This window comes from Accipiter gentilis, chromosome 21 (genome assembly GCF_929443795.1).
Source record: "Accipiter gentilis chromosome 21, bAccGen1.1, whole genome shotgun sequence".
Taxonomy (NCBI): Eukaryota; Metazoa; Chordata; class Aves; order Accipitriformes; family Accipitridae; genus Astur; species Astur gentilis.
This window is the reverse complement of record NC_064900.1, coordinates 21,414,923-21,435,489: the sequence shown is the minus strand read 5'-3', so window position 1 is coordinate 21,435,489 and position 20,567 is coordinate 21,414,923. Positions and strand designations below refer to the sequence as shown.

General features: G+C 37.8%; 1 protein-coding gene across 12 annotated transcripts in view; it reads left to right on the top strand.

Annotated features, from left to right (window-relative positions):
* ROBO2 (roundabout guidance receptor 2) overlaps window positions 1–20,138 on the top strand; it is a 947,974-nt gene extending 927,836 nt beyond the window's left edge. For 6 of the 12 annotated variants that reach the window (XM_049824864.1, XM_049824871.1, XM_049824868.1 and 3 more), the window contains 4 exons: window positions 3,855–4,025; window positions 11,783–12,043; window positions 16,371–16,571; window positions 17,608–20,138. In XM_049824864.1, coding sequence (XP_049680821.1) covers window positions 3,855–4,025; window positions 11,783–12,043; window positions 16,371–16,571; window positions 17,608–17,609 — 635 coding nt within the window. In that variant the 3' untranslated portion in view covers window positions 17,610–20,138. The remainder of the gene's footprint in view (window positions 1–3,854; window positions 4,026–11,782; window positions 12,044–16,370; window positions 16,572–17,607) is intronic. The other 6 variants (XM_049824876.1, XM_049824872.1, XM_049824874.1 and 3 more) reach the window with 3 other exon arrangements.
* The last annotated feature ends 429 nt before the right edge of the window (window positions 20,139–20,567 follow it).

The window sequence follows — 20,567 nt, the reverse complement described above, 5'->3', positions numbered from 1 at the left end:
TCTGGAAAAAAGAATGTATTTGCATGTGCTTAGTCTTACAAAAAATAACTAATTATTTAAATCCACAAATCTAATAGCAAAGTATGAACTTGGATCATATTTTCGTTATGCTTTCTCAGCCGATTCCTGCCCACAGGTTCCTATAATTTAGAATTTTTTACTATTAGTCTGGTATGAAATCTATCCTTCAGTAAAATGTATGCATTTATGAGAAATGTCTCCACATGCTAGGGCTGAAAACTGCAGGCTTACTGCATGCAGTGACTTCATGGCAAACACTGCCTTTTAGGAATGTTAGGAATGAAGAAAAGAATCAATCGCAAAGTCCTATGTTGCCAACAAACTACAAAGTGATCAGATACAGCTTTGCTCAGATCTCTGGGTCTTTTGCCATTGACTTTGGTCAGACATAATCATCCTTCAAAGATAGTTATATCACCGTTAAAAGTAGTTAAAACCCTCACTTGCTTCTTACACTAGTGGAAAATTGACTCATTAAAGCTGTCTCATCATTTGAAAAAAACAAAGCAAACCAAAACAAAACCTGATGTAGACCTTCACTGATCTACTATGGGCACATTTGGCCAAACTATAATTTAAAATACCCTATTTTGCTGGAAGAGTCTCCTAAACAGTCTTGAATAACAGGAGTAAATCCTTCCCAACCTGTTTTTTGGTGGTGTTCTTGGCCTCAGTAAAAGCTAATGCAAAGATTCACCCAAAGTTAATGTCACTTGTATCAGGCCATCGAGAAGTACAGTTTCCACCACAAACACACACCTAACAAAAGTAAATAGACACATAAACACATAGACACTTTTCAATAAATATAATTTCTTATTGTAGCTGTGTAAATGGAAAGCACAAGGAAAGGATGAGAGCTCTCTTGTCAGTTATATTTTCCTAGCTTAATTAGGTCACAAATGCACTTAAACTGAATACTTGCATGTTATTCCTCAGACAGACTGTTAGAGTTTAGGATACGACAAAATATTCAACGGTTGTGGTAGAGACTTTATGATTATTACCTTCTTACTCTCTTAATGATCCAGCAGGCAAAATGGAAACAAAATAAAACCCACATGTAAACGAACAGCCCTCCCCTCTTTTCCTCACAAAAACCTCAGCAAATGGAAATAACTCCTCAGTGCTTACTGCAATTTCATTACGATATGATACCTCCCAGGGTAGTGTGGATCAGACATGCCTATTATGGACCTGCTGCACCGCAGCAACCCCCACATCGTGCAAAATGGCGTCTTGTAGTAGTGAAGCAGCAGTATTATTTCTGTTCATTGCTCTGGAGGGAGTCTGAAGGTCCTGACTCTTTACTCCTTTGGAGTCTGGACAGTTATTTTCACCCATTCAAAACAGCTGTGAAATATTCTCACTGATACGAAAGGAGAAGTCCAACTTGATAGCCTCACGGGGTTGCATTTGATTGCCAAGCATAAGAGGCACTGGTAAGTGCAGGTGCAAGGTGTCTCTCTTGCCAGACACTTTGATTCCAGTTTCCAGAAGCCATTGTGCCATTTGCTGTGAAGTTCAGACAGTTTTCCTTTTTAACCCCCTTGGAAATTAAATCAAGAATTAGGGGATTCATTCTTGCCTCCACTTAAACATACTAAGTCTACTACAGAGAGTCTGATACTGCTCAGCAGTTCTTACTGGAAGGACTGCATACAAATACAAGATGCTGTAATCATCATTAGGTGCATTGAAAAATGTGTTTTGGGAGCCTGCGCATCATTTGAGTTTGCCCCATGTCTGATTTAGGTCAGTGCTATTTATTTTCCCTGATTTTCATGGAGGGATAAAAGAAGGAATGTTTGGCGTCTATTTCTTTTTCAATCCAACATTCTGAATGAATAATCACATTTCTTTAGTCAAGTGTGAAGAATCTTCGTCCTGCACTCACTAGTTGCACTTGCATGTTGCGAGTTTATTTTTGCAAGACATCTGTGCAATGTGCTGTGAGCTAGGATGGAATTTCAGGCTCATATCTGAATTTCTTTGCATTAGTGGTCTTTTTTTTATTTTTAAATGAAATTTTAATATTTTGTCTGTGTTCATCTGCTGTTTTATCCTTATCTGTGAAACAAGGGCTTGATCACTTGTCTTTGTCTGGCTGCAGCTGTGCCAGCTATAGAGGTTAATGTTTCCAGCCTTCCCCCAAATGCTTATTACCGCTTTCTCCCAGCTCCAGAATTAGCTGCTTGGGTGGGCGTTCTGTAACCCACTTCAGTTAAAATGAGCCGGGTTTTAGCAAAGGCATACTTTTCATACCGTTTAAGTTCAGTTTGTCTTATTTTGGTAGAGGAGAGTTAGGGAATGTCCACATGAGGGGTTCAAACATGGTAACCTCCAATAGCTGGCAGTGACATGCAGCTGGGAGACAAGCGTGCCTAAGAGCAGAGTCCTCCTCAGGGTGCACATCAGTCAGAAGTCAGAAGATCAAGCCTGAGACAGTGAGGAAATCTCTGCAGTCAAATACTGAGATGTTATTCTAACATGTATGTATTAATGCAAAACACCATGTTAGAAAGATTATGGCTACTTTTTTTCACTTTGCCCTCTTTGCACTGAGAATATTTCAAATAGTGTAGCAGGTAGCATATTACTCCTGATTAGGCTTATCTAGATCCGTTCATCTATGATGGCATGTTGGAAGCAAGCACATCTCTTAAAATGTTTTAGTAGAAAACGTAACTCACAGCAGGGTAGACCCTGGTCTAAATTAACCAGAAGATAAAAAATCTCCTTACTAGCTTGGTGTCAGTTGACTAATAAAATAACAAACAGACATTTGGTACTTTCCATCAACTCTGACACCATTTGGGCCTACAATAGCACTGAAAGAGCAGAAGTTCTGACTGGCTTATATATTTTCCACTGCAGATAGGATTAAAACATGTAAGAATTTTAAGTACCAATTGTAAATTAATTAAACTGTTAACATACCCAAGATACTTGGCGAGAATGACGTACAGATGAAAAAAAAGAAAGTAAAAAATGGTGATCTTTAGTTTTCATCAATTATTAAATAATAAACCTAGTTAAGTTAACTGAATACAAATACCAAAGTAAGAGAAAGTGAATGTAGTAAATGAACTGTGCTGCTATGGTTCCTGCATGATGCTTTTAATGATCTGCTCCATACAACAGCATCAAAGATGATTTTTTTTTTTTAAGAGAAATCACATAGCTTGGTTAGTCTATATATATTTAAAAAAAAAAATCTGAGGAATAAATTCAATCAGAATACATTATTTTTTAACATATAAAAGTACTGAAAAGGAACAAGAACATTTTAGCATTTAAATATACCCCCATTTTTATTTCTTGAGAAAAAAGAGCCCTTAAGTATACAAACCTACACTGGTACATAGCTTGCAAAATCAGTTGTGTTTATCTCACTGGAGTTACTCCAGATATACAGTGCATATGGGAGCCCCTGAGATGAGAATCTGGCTTGGCAAACGTGAAGGTGGAAGGCAGGAGGAGATAAATCTGATATGATTGCAGAACTGTTTTCCTTCCCTGCTCAAGGCTGTGGAGTTGTTATGACACATCTGTTCAGCACACAGAGCAGGTAGGAGTTACATGGCATACAGTAGTTTTATCACAACAGATGGAATGATTTTAATGGTAAAAGTTAAAGACAAAAGAATGCCAAGTTTCTCACTTCGCTTGTTGTGGTGTGTCTTAAAGCTGTTGTCATCAGTGGGTACCTCAAGGGGACACTTGCTTGCCTCTGAGAATTAGATCAGGTTTAATGTTTCGGAACAGACATTAATAGAACAGCCCATTTCAAGGCAATAACATTTTTTCATCCGGTTTCTCTTTTTGTTTAGGCAAAGCATATCCTTCCTCTCAGAGACCTCGGCCGAGCAGCCCTTTTTCTACTGACAGCAACACCAGTGCGGCTGTCAATCAGAGTCAGAGGCCAAGGCCCACTAAAAAACACAAGGGAGGACGGTTGGACCAACCCCCCTTGCCTCATCGTAGGGAGGGAATAACAGACGGTAAGTGTTATGGTGAAGTCCCTGTTGATAACCTGCAACAGGCATGTGTGCAGAGTGGGAGAACATAGAGCAATCTTTTAAGGAATATATGTTACAGTGAATTATTTGTTTGGTGAAGTGGGGTCCCCAGCTTGTCACGTGAGCAATATTGCAATGCTAGCAGTGTGGAGCTTGCTTAAGTGAGGCTTCAAGGAGCCTTTCTCCGTTTCAGCTCTGAACATGTTAGCATCTCTTAGGTTTTCTCAGATCTCAATATAAATCTTACCCAAAAATGACTGTGTTGCATGTGAGTTGTCATGGTTTAACCCCAGCCAGCAACGAAGCACCACACAGCTGCTCACTCACTCCCCCCCACCCAGTGGGATGGGGGAGAAAATCGGGAAAAGAAGTAAAACTCGAGGGTTGAGATAAGAACAGTTTAATAGAACAGAAAAGAAGAAACTAATAATGATAATGATAACACTATGACAACAGTAGTAATAAAAGGATTGGAATGTACAAATTATACGCAGTGCAATTGCTCACCACCCACCGACCAACACCCAGCTAGTCCCCGAGCAGCAATTCCCTGCCCCCACTCCCCCCAGTTTATATCCTAGATGTGACGTCCCATGGTATGGAATACCCCATTGGCCAGTTTGGGTCAGTTGCCCTGGCTGTGTCCTGTGCCAACTTCTTATGCCCCTCCAGCTTTCTCGCTGGCTGGGCATGAGAAGCTGAAAAATCCTTGACTTTAGTCTAAACACTACTGAGCAACAACTGAAAACTGAAAAAAGTGTTATCAACATTCTTCGCATATTGAACTCAAAACATAGCACTGTACCAGCTACTAGGAAGACAGTTAACTCTATCCCAGCTGAAACCAGGACAGAGTTGACATTAAAAAATGGCCTGTGGGTAATTTTACATTAATTGAAAATAGCCACCACCAGCAGTAGCAGTATGGCATGCATTCCTAAGGAGAAGTGTAGAGCCAGCTCCACAATGCTCTGTTTGGTTTGTGCTGTTTTTGACAGCCACCCAACAGCTACAGCAATATGTGCCACACTTTGCTCATGATTCTGCCTCATGTCTTGTCCATGCTGCTTCATTCCTGACATCCGCTGACCTCAGTGACTTTGTTTCCCTCTTTGACATCTCCACTTCTGACCACTGCCTCCCATCTGGAAATTTCAGGCATGCCTGTTCTGCTCTTCTAATGACTAAGATTATCTCAGTCCTCCATTGTCTTTGTCTACCCTGTCTTGAGTTTGGCAAAAGATGCAGTTGCTGCCTGTTACTCTTTGAGGAGGACTGGATAGGAAGGTGGCTGGCTGGCTACCTCCCCCTCATTTCTTCAGATCTCTGGCCTGGCTTCTGTAGGTGTTGAAATTATCAGAGGGGAGAAGCAGGCTAATGGGAAAAGAGCATTAAAGGAACCACTAAGGATATCTGTAATGCCATGCAGATGGAGACATGATCACTTTCCTCGTGCTGACTTCTCTTTTGGTGTTCAAAGCAGGGCAATTCTGAGAGCTAGACTGTTCCACCTGCCTCACTGGCTCTTGTAACACTATTTGGACCATGGGAGTGGGTGTGATGCCAGTGAGTCTATCTCCTAATCTTAAGTACACCTTGACAAATCTGCCAGTGTATGGGAAAGGTCTAAAAATAAAAAAAAAAATTACTTTAGCTTTTAGTATAAACGTCCTCCTTATTCTAGTAAAAATTACTTGAGAATCATAGAATCACAGAATATCTCAAGCTGGAAGGGACCCATAAGGATCATCAAGTCGAACTGCCTTCGTTATTTTCTTTGGACAGGTAACATAATAAATAGATTTGATAGAGAGTATATTTAGTTTGGTTTATTTATAATGTGCTATTTATTATTCTAGGTACAAGTATAAAATATATTAACAGTTTGCAAGGTGGACTATGGCCACTAAAACCACCAGACCGCTCCTCTCAGTCATGTTATCAGGTGTACAGATATAATTTGCAGTATGGTCTGACAGATTCCTTGTTTGTCAGACCACAAAGGTGGAGAACAGATTCCAGAAGTGAAAATCTTCACCAAAGGGGTTATCGTTACATCTCATGCTCTATGGGTCATCCTCATTACCGTATTATTTGGGGAAGCAGCTTAAGGTAGCTTAGACTCCACTCATACAGATCTGATTTGGTTTAAACATAAATGCCCTCCCATTCTGGATATATTCCAGAGGCCTCCCTGCTATGCCGATCCATTAAATAGATGTGTCTATGAGAATAGTAACTGGAAATTGTGGGTGTCGCTTGTGGTGCTGGCAATACTCTTTCTGTGCATATATAAAGTCAACCCTTCTGCATAGCATATTCTGAACTATGAGCCTTTGGGGCCACAAATTCTGTGTGCATGTGAGTTTGTAGTGCACTCACTATGGTGGAACCTTAATCCTTCTGCTTTTGAGTACTGTTGCTATAGAAATGTTTAACTGTAATGTGGGTACCAGAAAATTAATGGGAATCCAGTTCAGTCATGAGACAGATGGAAGGGTGACTCCTTGGGGAGTTACTCCATCATAAAATCTGGTATTGTTTTGAATTAGTGAAAGAGATCAGATTTTAAGATTTATTTAAAAAGAGAAATCTCCTATTGTCTTTTATTTATTCTTTATAAATTACTAATCTTATTGGAGTTTCTTTCATATATTTGAGTCAGAACACCAATGATATAATATTTCCTTCAACAATCCACCTCTCAGACACAGGAAGTAATCATAATAGCTTTTGGACACTGTTAGCTTAACATTTGTCTGTTATAAATGTAGTTAAAGTGCTTACTATATGTTTCAAAAATTGATAATGTCCTGGAGTAATAGAGGATCCCTTCCCATCCTGTCTTACCACAGGAACAAACAAACACAAATCGTACAGTTTTTCCACTTCAACTCTTACTGAATATGAGTCATTAAAGTGTAACGGCAAGTCTGAGTCATAGCTAAATTTGCAAAAGAACATTTGTCAATTAAGGAAGCTAAAGATTTCTGCTGCCACCTGTGTGTATGTAAACAAACTGAATTTAGGGACCTCTGGTATACAGAAATTAAAAATGGTAACTGGATGCTTTGTGTGGAATATCGCAGTGAACTTTACAAAGAGAGACAATACCACTACGCTTAAGCTATGGTTAGAAAAAGCAAGTAGGAGAACCTAGGATAGATCCAGCAATTCTGAGCCCTAATCCAGGCCAGTCCGTTCAGCCCTGGGCTGTCCTGATTTCCATGGGAAGCATCACTATACATTTTCTCCTGATTTTGAGATTTCTCCAATCCATCCCCTTAAAACTGCTTCCTCTTGGATTTATTATATGAAAACATACTTGGTTTGTCAGTCATCTTCAAATTCCCAAGCTGCATGAGTCCTAGAATCCGGTGTTTAAATCTGGCCATATACTGGATATCTGTTGTACTAAATTTTCGTTGACCAGGTGAGTTCCAGCCATGCCCATTCTCTGCCCTTTCCTGTACACATCCTGAGCACTTCCTCCTTGTTAACTGCAACCATGTGGGACGGTGCAAAAGACCTAAGAAACTGTAATATTTAACACATAGCACACAGATCCCAAACTATGTAAACATATGAGGGTACGACTTCATGCTTACTTTTGACAGCAATCCACAAAAATCCCCTAAAAGCCTGCTTCTTAATTTTCTTTGGTCACAGGTCAGAATCCTCTAGAGACTGACTCTAGATTGAGTCTTCATATTTGTCTTGCTGTACAACTTGGTTTTTAACTTCCGCATCCTAGAAGACCATGGAGACAACAACAAATCCACAGAGGAAGAATACCTTATGAATCCCTCAGATGATGAAAACATTCATTTTAAGCTCACAGTCCACCATAAAAAACAAATAGAAGTTTTTTAGTTCTAGTGCTCAAGGAATAATTTGTTTTCCCAGAAACGATGTATTCATGAATTGCAAAACAGCAGAACCTGTCATATAGGTGGTGGCATGGTAATTGCATGACTGAAGTTAAAAGCTCTTCCTTAGCTGAGCATGATGTTTAAAAAAACCAAAGAGGAGGCAAAAGGGAAATATGGTTAGGGCTTAAAAAGGAGAACTGGAACTTAAAATTTCTATTAGCTTTGCCAGTGACTTGCTATCATGTATTACAAATCAATTTTTGTTTAGTTAGATCATTGTAGAGAAGATGCTTACCTTCTGATGCTAGAAAGTGGTTCAGAGGCTTATTAAATGTTGCATTAAGTATCACCACCAGGAAAACAAATCACTGGCACAGGTAGAAAGGGATGTCCTTATATTTGTAGGTTCTTGCTGCTTTTTCCTGTTAATAATGAGAGGCTGTGCCAAAGCTCGACTGGTGCCTGAATCATTTGGCCAATGCTTTACCTTCTAAAGGAGGGCTGGAGTAATCGCAAGCTGACCATTCATCTGCCTCTTATCAGGCACTCTGATGTCCTACAGCTTCTCAGTCACAATCCCTCCATTACTAAATCAATAAGACCATCACCTCTCCGCCAATGCACTTATAAATTGCCTTGCAGGTTTGATGATCCTGCCATTAGAGGCTGCAAGTGGTAGTCTGGATAACATCCCACTGGCCTAGTAAGTTTGTAGCTCAGTGTGGGTTTTCAGGTGTTTTATCTGGCACCTGGAAGATAAATGTCATTTAGATGGAAGTATAGTGGTAATCAGTGATACCACTCTGGGTATCCTCACTGAAAATCCTGCTGAAGTCCTTAAATTTCTAGATTCAAAACTTCTCTGAAGTGATTGATATGATGGAATGAGTTGGCTTGCCTCTATGTGGTAATAAGTCTGCCTGTTAGGGACTGAGCCTACTAGCTCGTCTGATCTCTGTTACCGCTTTACTAGCAGTCAAAATGCCAACCATTAACCATCATGTATGTGCATACCTGCAACCGTGTGTGGAGACATGTGCATGGTCACATATGGACATGTTTGGCTGGGAAGTGAGAGGAGAGGAGAAGAAAGGAAAGGCAAGATTGTTCTCTTGTGGCATTGGAGGAAGAAGCTCATTACTCCAGATACATGCATTCTTTATAATATGCCCAGACGAGATAACAGAGCTTATTTAGTAATTTACCTAAGGCAGAAGATTTGCACTACAGGATTTAAGTTGTAGAGCAAATAAAAACCATATTTCCAAATGAAGCTCTCTTCCAGCTTCTTTTATTAAAAAGGAAAGTTAGGAGTTACTATGACTATCAAACTGAGTAAGAAAGTGAAAAAGCAAATGGTTTAGTCAGGTGATGGTTGGCTGGAATTAGTAACTGTCCTTACAGATCTTCTCAGACGTGTCTAACACACTTCAGTAAGTGTGGAGCCAGCTTACATTAATTCTGTAGTACCTGTCATTCTTCTAGAATTGGGTGAAGCTTCATTAGAAGATAAACTTTATTTTTCACTTCAACTCATCCACAGGTCTAAAAAACCCAAAGAACTTCACAAACATGTTTTTTCATTTAGTTTTTATGCATAAGGCAATCACTATGACCATTTTGCAGATGGATAAAAGCAAGAATCAGGTTAACAGTAAAGCAGCAGTGTAAGTCTACAGTAATTCCAGGAGCTGCAGCTAGCTGTAGAACATGCAGTATGGTTTAAGTACAAAGCTTCTTTCCTTCTCAGTATCTAATTAATAACAGCTATTAGAAGGCAATTCCTGAAGAAGGGTACTGTATGTTAAGAAGTTTAATACTGCAATAATTCTTACTTTTTTCTACGATACTACTTAAAAATTTTGTTTATATTCAACAGTAAATATTTTATCTTGGAAAATTACATTGTCAGATGTCAAGTTAGGACTGTGTTTATTGGATTCAATGCATCTCCGTAAAGTGCTTATAAATCACAACTTCAGTAATATCTATTTCAGATTGCATAAGCAGATGCCTGCATTGTGGTTCTGTACATTAACTGGTTATGATCGCAATAAAATCAATTATAAGAAATGCCATTTTGGAAGCCAACACTATAAAGCAATTTTAACATTGGCAAGCTCCCATACCCTCCTGCTTCCACCTACAGTAACTCAAGTATAGTCATTGTCATGAAAGGTCACATCTATATTCATAACCGAAAATTTCTCAAATAAATTAGTGCTGAACATAGAGCGTACACCAAGCTCACTGACAGATTATTATAAGGCTGTTCTAGCCAGAAGGTAGATATCTTGATCGGGGGTATAGCACTTCAGCTGTGAACAAAGGTACAGGAGCAACATCAGATACAACCTCTTTCCCTTGTAGACACAAATAACCCACATGTCCTCATTTATTTGTAAGAGACAATGTTGACTGGAGTGACATCTCAGCAACTTTAGAAGCATTTCTGCCCCAAATATAAGTATCACTTTTAACAGCAAGGGCATGGAAAAAAAATCTGTGTAGCATTATATAAAGCTGGATTACAGACTTTGAAAGAAAATCCCTCCAGAGGCCTCCTCACCAGTTTATAGAATGAATTTCAGTTTCACTAGAGTTATAAACATCAGCCTTTCCTGCAGGCAAAGCAGAGGTTTACTTTTCCATGCCTGTTAATTGAGACAAGTTCAATTCCTTGATAAACCTTCACAACACTGTAAGGTACAAAAGACTAGAAAGCAGGACAGACCAATATCTAGTGTAAACTAACATAGGTTTAGTGAAGTTGGTGGGGCTGCACAGATTTATTTGAGATATGCATTTCCCAAAACCAGAATCCTCAACAAGTGTTCTACATATAAAATGGGTATCCCCTATGATAGAGTTTTCATTACAATACTAAAGGTTCTTCCCTTTTCTGATTTATTTTTTTTTTTTTAAATAATCTGAGTCTTTTCTGGACTATTATTAGTCTATCATATAGTTTACATGAAAATCTTACATTTAGGATTATAATTATCCCGATTCTATAATTACCTTGGGTCAAGGACTAATAAACAAAATGTACTTTTGCCTCCACAAATGTGATTAGAAGCTTGATCTTCAATTCTACAAGCATCTTAGTAGTCCAAGTGATAAACTTGAAAAGGACAGGAGTTGTTAGAGATGAGGCAAGCATCTTTCAGTGTTTAGCTGAAATTGTGTTTTGACTGGTTATATTTGCAAGACTGCTAAACTTAAGAGTGCCCTCCTCTTGTCTGTGAAGACTCTAGCTCTTGGCTGAACTTTCAAATAGTACTTGAATAAAATGCTCACCGGTTGTTTGGTGGTTCCGTTTAAACATGTATTTTTCACAGATGTGTTGATGCTTTTTCAATGACAGTAGGTTTTGTGAATAATTTTTCCCAATTTTTTTCTGGAATTTTATTCATTTTGATGAAGTTGTATATTTAGATTTTGAGTTTAAACCTCAAGCTGAAAGTGAAGCCCAAAAATGGGGATGATGAAGCAAGCCCCAATATGAGGGGGGGAAATCATCAACTGGCACAGATCAGTTTTTCATAGCCTTTCTTAATTGCTTGCTGTTACTGAAAGAGCCAGCTGGAGTATACCCCACAGAAAATAAATCCCATGCTTAGAACTGTAAGTCAGGGCTCAGAGACTATTGATTTTTCTGGAAGTTAGAAAGAGCTAGCAACACAGTAACCTAAATAAAAAACTAGCAGAAGTTAAAACCACATTTCTGATTAACATGACATTTCCTCCTTTTAAAATCAGCAAATTAAGTGATTCATGCCATTTCCAAGGGACTTTTCAGTGTCAAATAGACCTTCTGTTTCAACTAAAAACTTAGTTCATCTAAATCTTATTCACGTTTTTTAGATCTTCCACCACCACCCGACCCGCCCCCTGGTCAGGGTTTAAGGCAGCAAATAGTCCCCGGCCAGCGCGGAGGCTCGGCAGAGAGGAAAGGAAGCTCTCTTGAGAGGCAGCATGCACCGAACCTAGATGAAACAAAGAGCTCCCTGGACCGGCAAGCTAGGACGTCACTAGAGTGGCAGCGGCAAACCCAGGAGTGGATAAGCTCTACAGACCGCCAAGAGGATTTCAGGAAAGCCCAACACAAACAAGCGTTCGGATCAGGTGTGTGTGCGTTGCACTAGCCCAGGCAGGGCAGACGGCTTCTTGACACTTCTCAGCTGAGGGTTTCTGTACCTGGCAGGAGCCTAGGATCACCTCATGCCCCTCGGTGCCAGCACTGATAAGGCTCAGGCTGGAGAGTAAGAAAAGGCAAAGTGAAATGAAAGCTTGTGATCCAAGTATTTTCCCTCCTGCAACAGTGAAATCTCATTAGCACCTGACTTGGTGCATTCTTTACAGTGTTTGGGCAATTAATAATGTTGTCAAGCAGAGCGATGGAAAAAACCAGGAACAGTTTCAGGCAGGCAGGGAAGGAAGGAGAAACAGATTTTTAGAGTATTTTCTGTTAGATATAGTTATTTATACATGCAGGGCTATATTTTCTAGTTGTTTCAACCTGCTTCTAAGTTGGCAGGAGTTGGTTTTGCATGTCTGCAAGAAGGCTGATCCTTCTGAACTACTGACATTCCTTCCAGTTATATTTAAAACACTGTCTTCTCCTTACTCAAGGATATGACAAAGTAACATTCAACTCTTAGGCCCAGCAAGACGACAGCACAAGTTTTCACCTTTATACAGGACCTGCTCATTGCCGAGTGCTGACTTTATCTTCTAAATGGATTTCAAGTCTGTAAAAATGTGTGCGGGAGACGATGCTGAGCTGGAGTTGTAGTTCTACAATATTGACAGATTCCTTCTCTCAGCCTGACCTCAAGTAAAAGCTGCTGTTTCACATCCCCTTACTAGGTATTTTCTTTAACCCACTAATCACATGTTATCCCAGTGCTGATTAGAGTGATACAAGAGAACAATTAAGAAGATTAAAAAAAAATAATCATACTGTATGTGGAGCTTTCTGTAGGGCTACACTGTTTCTTCAACTATGTATGTAGCTCCCACAGTAAAACAAAAAATAGTAGTATGCAGGCAAACCTGTCATGGGGGCAGGATTTACTGAATAAAGTCCTCCTAATATTGCTACCCATTTTTAAAATGTAAATATTTTGACTACAATCCATATTTTAAAATACAACCGTAATGGTACCATTAAACCCCCTAATCTTTCAGCTGCATAAACAAGTGAGTGCTTGTTCATGTTGTGAAATGATGATGTGAAGTCACAGTTTAATAACAGTGTGTGAAATTCATGCTACTTGGTGAAACAGCAACTTTAATTACAATGTACAAGATGTACAAAGACATGGAAAATAGCCCAAATATACTTTATACATCTCATTTCTTTGTAAATTATTATTAAGGATGCTTCTCTGACCTGGTTATCAGGAACTCCCCTCCTTTTCCTTTGCTTCATAAATGTACAAATAGAAGTTGTCAGTTATTCTGTGATACAGAGGGTATAGAGTAGTAAAATTCCCATCCTGCAGGACTTGTATTTATCTGTCCTTAAATAAAAATAACTTGATCTTGATACTTCCAGTGCCCTACATGAGCATTGAATTTAGGGCTGGAGTGATTACAGGTATCTTGTTCTTGTCAAATTTAGATTGACCAGACCAATTGCATATCCTTTATGAATTACAGAGGATTCCTCTAGGAGATACTACAGTTTTACCTTGGTGGGAGGGGTTCATAAAGTTTGTGCACAAGGTGGGCCAGAGCTTCATATCTGTCTGTCTGTCTTCTTATCCCAGCTTCTTGCACTACAGCTTTCTTGCTCTGTATTCTTTTCTCTGGCAGATTTTAAAAAGGCTACTCTTGTGAGTGGTGCTTGTTTATACTGCAAAATTCTGAGGGTTTAATAATATTAGTTATACTTCTCTTTTCCTTTATAATGACAAAGATCTCTGGAAATCTGTTGTGTCCCAGTTTTCAATGTGTTTCCAAAAGGAGTTATTATTAGCTATCAGCTTCCAGAAAATAGTTATTTTGCGGCTTTGGGGGCTTCATTCAGACATTACCAAGCTGTGAGTGAGATTTTGAAAGCAAGACCTTTGGTTTGAAGTTGAACAGAATAAAAATACCAAATTCTGGGAACCATGTTTCCACTGGTTGCTTTCAGTATAAACAAGATCACTGAGTTCCTGCCAATGGCTTCATTGTGGAACCACAGTTACAACACATGAAATACAACATTCTCAGCTACCCCTCTAAAGAAAGTAATGCTAGATCAAGTTAAAATAGTTTTGATAATATTAAAAGCCTTTTGGTTATCCTATGGGGTATAGAAACATCATTACACACATATATCCTGATTTCACAGGGGATAGAATTGTATCTTCAAATCAGAGGCTCAGTATTTCAAAGAGAAAGGCATTGGCAAAGGCTCCCTGTATTCTTTTCAGGCCTGGGGCATGGGGCAGTGTTTTGAGTATTTAATAAATGTGAGCCCATTCTAAGGACTTGAGACAACTGCCTTTCACGTTCTAGAACGTTGTGAAAAACTTAGCCTTTATTTTATGTCACGTTTGCTTATTTTATGGATTGTATTTATTTCTGAGGGCACAACAGATAATTTAACACACCATATGCTCTATAATGATAATGCACTTTATATTTATTCATGGTCGTTTTTTCTCAATATTTCATTGAACCCGAAGGAGGCCTTATCCTGAGTCCACAAACTAGAAAAACAAATCAATTGACCATATATGTCATCTTCAAACTCTTTTGCAATGCTAGTGACTTTTCTTTCCAGCCTTTAAAGATGCATCCAGCTTTCTGCTAAACTGATTTATGCTGCTTGCTTTATTGCTGCCTTAATGCAAGCTGTTCCATATTTTAGCCAGCCTTTGGAAACCAGGTTTGGATCTGATTCTATTGTTAGAGCTTGATATATAAAGAACAAGTAACATAATTTAGGAGGCTATGGCTGTTAAATGCCATTTTACTATGTCTTTTAAGCATGTCTTTATATTTCAGCAAGGATAGCACAAAACACTGATAATGCCCTTACGTCCTGCAGCGGAAGTATTCTGGTCCCTTGGGCAGGGCCAGAGGGAGATACTTTGGCAGAGAAAGAAGTCAGCTGCCTGCCCTCTTCTGCAACAGATTCACTTGTGGCAGCAGGCACAAAGAATGAAATCCTGGGTTTCTTCCACAAATTTGTTCTCATTTGGCATTTCCCTAAGTTAATTGCACCGCTGCTGCAGCCTTTGCAAAGGCTTCAAGATTGTGAATAAAAACATTTTTATCTCCTCTTTCTTTCCAACCATCCCCACCTACTTTTCTTTCTGTGTTCCTGCCCTCTGTCAAAGAAAGTCTGTTGCTCCTCATCAGGTTTTTTAGGAGTGAAGATAATAAGAAAAGCAAATAAAAGGAACTCCTTTCAGATTCACTTTAAAAAATTTAAGATTCAAGCAGGAGATATCCCACTGGTTTCAGAAGGGACAATTCCTGTGTTTGAGGTTAAGCATATATACTCATGTTCTTTCTTGAATCAAACTATATTTAGCAAGGTCTCTTTCTTCAGCTTCTGAGACAGCAAAAGTGAATCATACACAGTAAAGAAGTAAAATAGTGCTTCTATTTCAGTGTTAAATCAGTGCTGCTGTTTTGCTTCTTAGGTTAGGATTATTACAACAATATGTCCTAGAAGCTCTAATCAGATGTGATGTCTTGTTTTACTTCATCCTATATGAAGACATACAGTCCTATGCTTTATTGGTATTAATCATGCTCTCGCAAGCAGTTCATTATTACAGGTCTTCACAGAGGAAGAAGTCAAGTGAGCAAAAGTAAGCCTTTTGCTCATAATGTAACATGAAGCAAGCTGCAGGAAGATTTACTCACCCCAAATATTACAACTATTAATACTATGAATGATATAATATTTTCCAATGTAATTCACAACCAGTTAAAAAAAATCTTCAGTGTACTTTGCATTGTTAGAAATTACTGAGCTGCTGGAAGCTAATTAAATTAGCTGATATTGTAGTTCTTTATCTAAATTGATTGTGGTAATATTACCGTAATTTAAGCTAAAAAAAGGAAAAAGCACATTCATGTAGGCTTGAAGCAAAAATCTAATCATAGCTGCGTTGTTTGGGAAATTGTATGTGAATCTTTTTTTATTAAAGTATCTATGATTCATGATCTATTACTTCATAATGAATCTAGACTTTTTATAATTAATTAAACTTATGAGTTTACATGAAAGCAAGACTAAATTCATTCTGGTTTCCTTGTCTGTGGGATACAACACTGAGTTGTCTATTTTCTTAGGTAAAATTTTGATGCTATAAAGCAAGACGAAAGACAGATATCTGAGGGCAGGAATGAAAATCATGTCCATATAAGAATAGCCTGTTTATTCCTGTTTATAGGAATTTATTTGGTTTTCGTTTTGTTTTGTTTTCTTTTGCTTTTCTAGAAGAGGCACTCGTACCATATAGTAAACCCAACTTCCCATCCCCTGGCGGCCACAGCTCTTCGGGAACAGCTTCTTCTAAAGGATCGACTGGACCTAGAAAAGGTGAAGTCTTGCGAGGAGGTCACCAACGCAATGCCAGTGACCTTCTCAGTGTAGGCTATGTGGGATCAAACAGTCAAGGACAGTTTACTGGTGAATTATGTAAGTTTATCTCTAGCTCAGTTCAAACTCTCAAATAGACAAAAAGAAAAATATTATAAATCTGTTGTGAAGAGAGGAGGAAGTTGAGTGTGGTAGTCAGATTAAATTTGACTTGCATCTTTTTGCCTTCTGAGGTGTTTTGCCTGTGATGACAAACAAATAAAGTTCTTTTGTTCTTTGGTTTGGACCAGTTCAAATCTGTAAGCCACGCCAACGTTATCTACATAGTACATCTTTCAGTGTGTAATGCTAGTGAAACACTGGGAAAATTGAAAGGAAATTCTAGTAGTTTAGAATTTTCTTGGCAAAGTGTAGTGTGCTTGTCTTGGAAATGCCATTGGAAGTTTTTCTTAGAAAAGTGAATGGAAAGGGTGCTGAATTTGTTGGGCATAGTGGCAAGCTTGTGATGCCTTCTCCTTAACTTTCTGTTGCTTGATGAGCAGTAGTCTGCTCTTTTTGACCGTAGATGGAGGTCCTTTTTCTTTGAGTGTGTAGCCCAGTTTTTCAGTTGTATATCCCAACTCTTTCCTCAGCTTCCCAGGCCAGGGGAATTATTTTCCAAACTTCTTTCTATTATCACTCAATATCTATTAAACCTGGTATAAAACCTTGTTAACTCCGTGTACGTGATGGTAGTACCAGATGCCAAAAGGTTTGACTCTACGTTTGAAGTAGTACACCAACCTCCCAGCTAGCTCAGGCATACTGATATGTTTACTAGTAAAAGCAATGTATCTGTTGGCCTGTTTGCCTCCTATTTGCTGCAGTCAGACCCTCAGTACCTCCTGACAGTTACTGCCCAGTAGCTTGTAAAAGAGCTAATGCTGATCCACAAACCCTGAAATGTGCTGTCTCAGATATGGTGTTGGTAAGTGCTGAATTTTAGCATCCATTGCTTTTCATCTTAGAAGCAATTAACTCTCTTCTCCCAACCTATTGAATATTCATCCTGTGCTGCAGTAATATTGCCATAGGCTTTGTTTTGTGTTTTTCTCCTTATTACAACCTCTTTCTCTCTCTTTGTTTCTCTCTATAGAGTAGTTGAGAAGACACACTGCAAGCTGCTCTGATGGACCATCAGGTCTGAACTCATGGAAGTGATGACACTAAACAGTGCAATGAACATTTTCTTTATTTATGTACTATTAAAAGAACTGTAAATGCAATGTAAAGACACACAGCCACACATATCCCACAGATACCTTACTTGTGTTCTTCTCTTTAATACACCATCCACCTTAAACTATTCCTTGTCAGGAGTATATAAAAAAGAAAGAAAAAAAACAATCACCCTCCAGGATGAAAAAGATTTCCTTCTGTATATAATTTCTTTTGTTGCATTGCTATGCAAGCTCACCTTCTTTTTAGCTATGTTCATATTCATGTCTGTTTTTATTGGTCGGTTGTACTATATGTGAATTAATAGGCTGTGGTGCCATATATTAACTTTTAATTGTGTAACTTTTATGTTTAAAGTTTGCACTGCAATTTTATTTGGTGATAAGCACAAAACTCTACTCCTTATGACATGAAGAAAAAAGAGACTGAATGTGTGAAGAAGGTTTACATACTGTAAGCTACTTCGGATGATGCTGGATGTAAAGGAGTGTGTTAGGTGGTTTTCCACGGGGGTGTAGAAATGAGAAAGTGACAGGCAAAACTGATGTCAGTGAAGACATTAGAGACAGATTTAAATCCTTTAGAAGCAAGCAACATAGTTGTTCTTCCTATTTAAGAAAGGGTCAGAAGTTGGAAGTGTGAGATTAAAGAATGAATATGAAAATTGAAGGTAGCATGAGATGGCCTAGACCCTTTCACTAGAATGATGCCCTTAGTATCTGTTTTTAGCCATCCCATGCCATGAAGTGAAGGGGAAGAAAAACAGACCTTGTTACAAACAAAAGAAGTTAAGGTGTTTCACTAAAGCTGGTTTTATACTGCAGTTTTAAAAGAATTGTTACTATTAATTTCTCCAACCCAAAATAAAAGACAGATTTCCCAGGAGAAACAAATAATATAAACTCAAGAAATACCTAGTAAGTAGTTAAGGATGCAATTTATTATTGAGACATATTCAAGCTGCTTCCAAAAAACTGAAATATCAGAGTATCTTATTTCATCTTTCCAATACGTGTATAGTACAGTAGAGGATAGAGCTGCACCACTGAAATTCATGACATTAATTGTTTTGATGCAGTCTAAACAAACCTTTGTGTTCTGTTACCTGAAGTCTGTGAGAGCTGAAGCTGGATCCACTAAATTTGTAGTAAAATGATGTTTGGAAAGAAAGCAACAGTCAAATTATTTTCGACTTGCATTAAGTACATTTCTGGCAATACAATACATCCAAAAAGTTGGATATAAGCAAAGAAAATCTTTGACCTGTGTTTTAGTGAGTGGCTTCAAACACTACTATGATGAGGAAATAACGCATGTTTATACACTTTTTGAATAAACCAGACTCTGTAAGTGGACATTAATGACAGCATCCTGTCTCTTCATTAATTTTCATGACTTTGTCCAAATCTTCTGTACCTCTCAAATCTCGATGAGTAAATTGTCAAACTTTTCTTAGAATATTGTATGTGGATAGCCCACTCATTTGATGCTTAATTTAAATATTGCATCCTACAGCTTATTTCTGTTAGTTATCTGACCATGAACACAAGTTTCCATTTGAATACCCTTTTCATATAACCAGTCTATGTTGTTTTATATATTGCCTTGGAGCTCACCAGTATTAAGAATTAGTAATGGCAGAATTTTAGAAAAGTAAATTACAGTGCTAAATATGTGTTGCTTTTCATTTCATTAACTTGTTCCATGATAAGATAAAACACTACAGCCATCAACTATAACTCAGCACTACTGAATATTAAAAAAAAAAAAAGCTAGTTAATTTCCTTAAGGTCAAGACTCTTACAGGTTACAAACCAAAAAAAGTTGAGAAAAAAATGTATGCATTTATTTATATATGTGACCAATGAATATATGTAATTTTCCTGCTTGTTAAACCATTATAGTTAAAACCATTACGTAAAAATGTGCAAAAATTGTTCAAGCAAGATAAAGAAGGCATCATATTTACATATGTATGGTTTTTGTTTTGGTATTATCATATGATGAGACGACTATTCAGGGTACAATTCAAATTTAATTCTCTGGAAAATGTTTAACTCAGTCACTGGTAGAATTTTTTTCTTTCCCTTTTAATTCAAAAGCTTGTGCTGAGCTTTGGTGGAACACCTTACTATACTATATTCAAAATTCAGTATCATTAGACGTTGATAAAGCCATCCCAATTACTTTCAGATATGTGTTTTATCTCTTCCACTGGAAAGTAAATGTGTGTCAGTATTAAAGCTGTGCAGTACCATGATATTCACTAACTTGTCCATCTGCTTCTGTACATTTTTGTTCATTAATAATTTGCTTACAATATTACATAAGGTGGTGTTGTGTATCGCAAAGTGTCTCCATTATCTTACAGGTGATGTCTTGTCTTTTTTTTTTCTCTCTCTTTTCTATACAGTGTACTTCCAATGAACCACAGTACATATTTTTTAAAATGCCATTTAATTTACTATTTTAAAAGAAGTATTCTTCTTTTTTTTTCTTTTTTTTTTTTAATTGAGAACATTTATTGTGAATAATGTGTTTAAAGAAAAGGGATGTTGTGGCAGCACTTAGAATTGTTTTTTAATTTGTTTTTTTAAAAAACTGTTTATTGGCTACAGTTTGTTCACGAAAAAGTATGACCTCTTAATGTGTTTCATTGGTATTGTTAGTGCAGCAAAATTTAATTGGCATAAAAAGTTGGTTAATAGTACTGTTGAAGTGTGTATTGTATATTTACTGGGGAAAAAATAAAACATATTCACATTTCAAATCTATGTTAAAAGACCTTGAGTAAGGAGTCAATATGTGAAAATCCAAACTGGGAAAATCAGGCAATAATAACATAGACTGAGCTATAATCATCACTGTCCACTTACA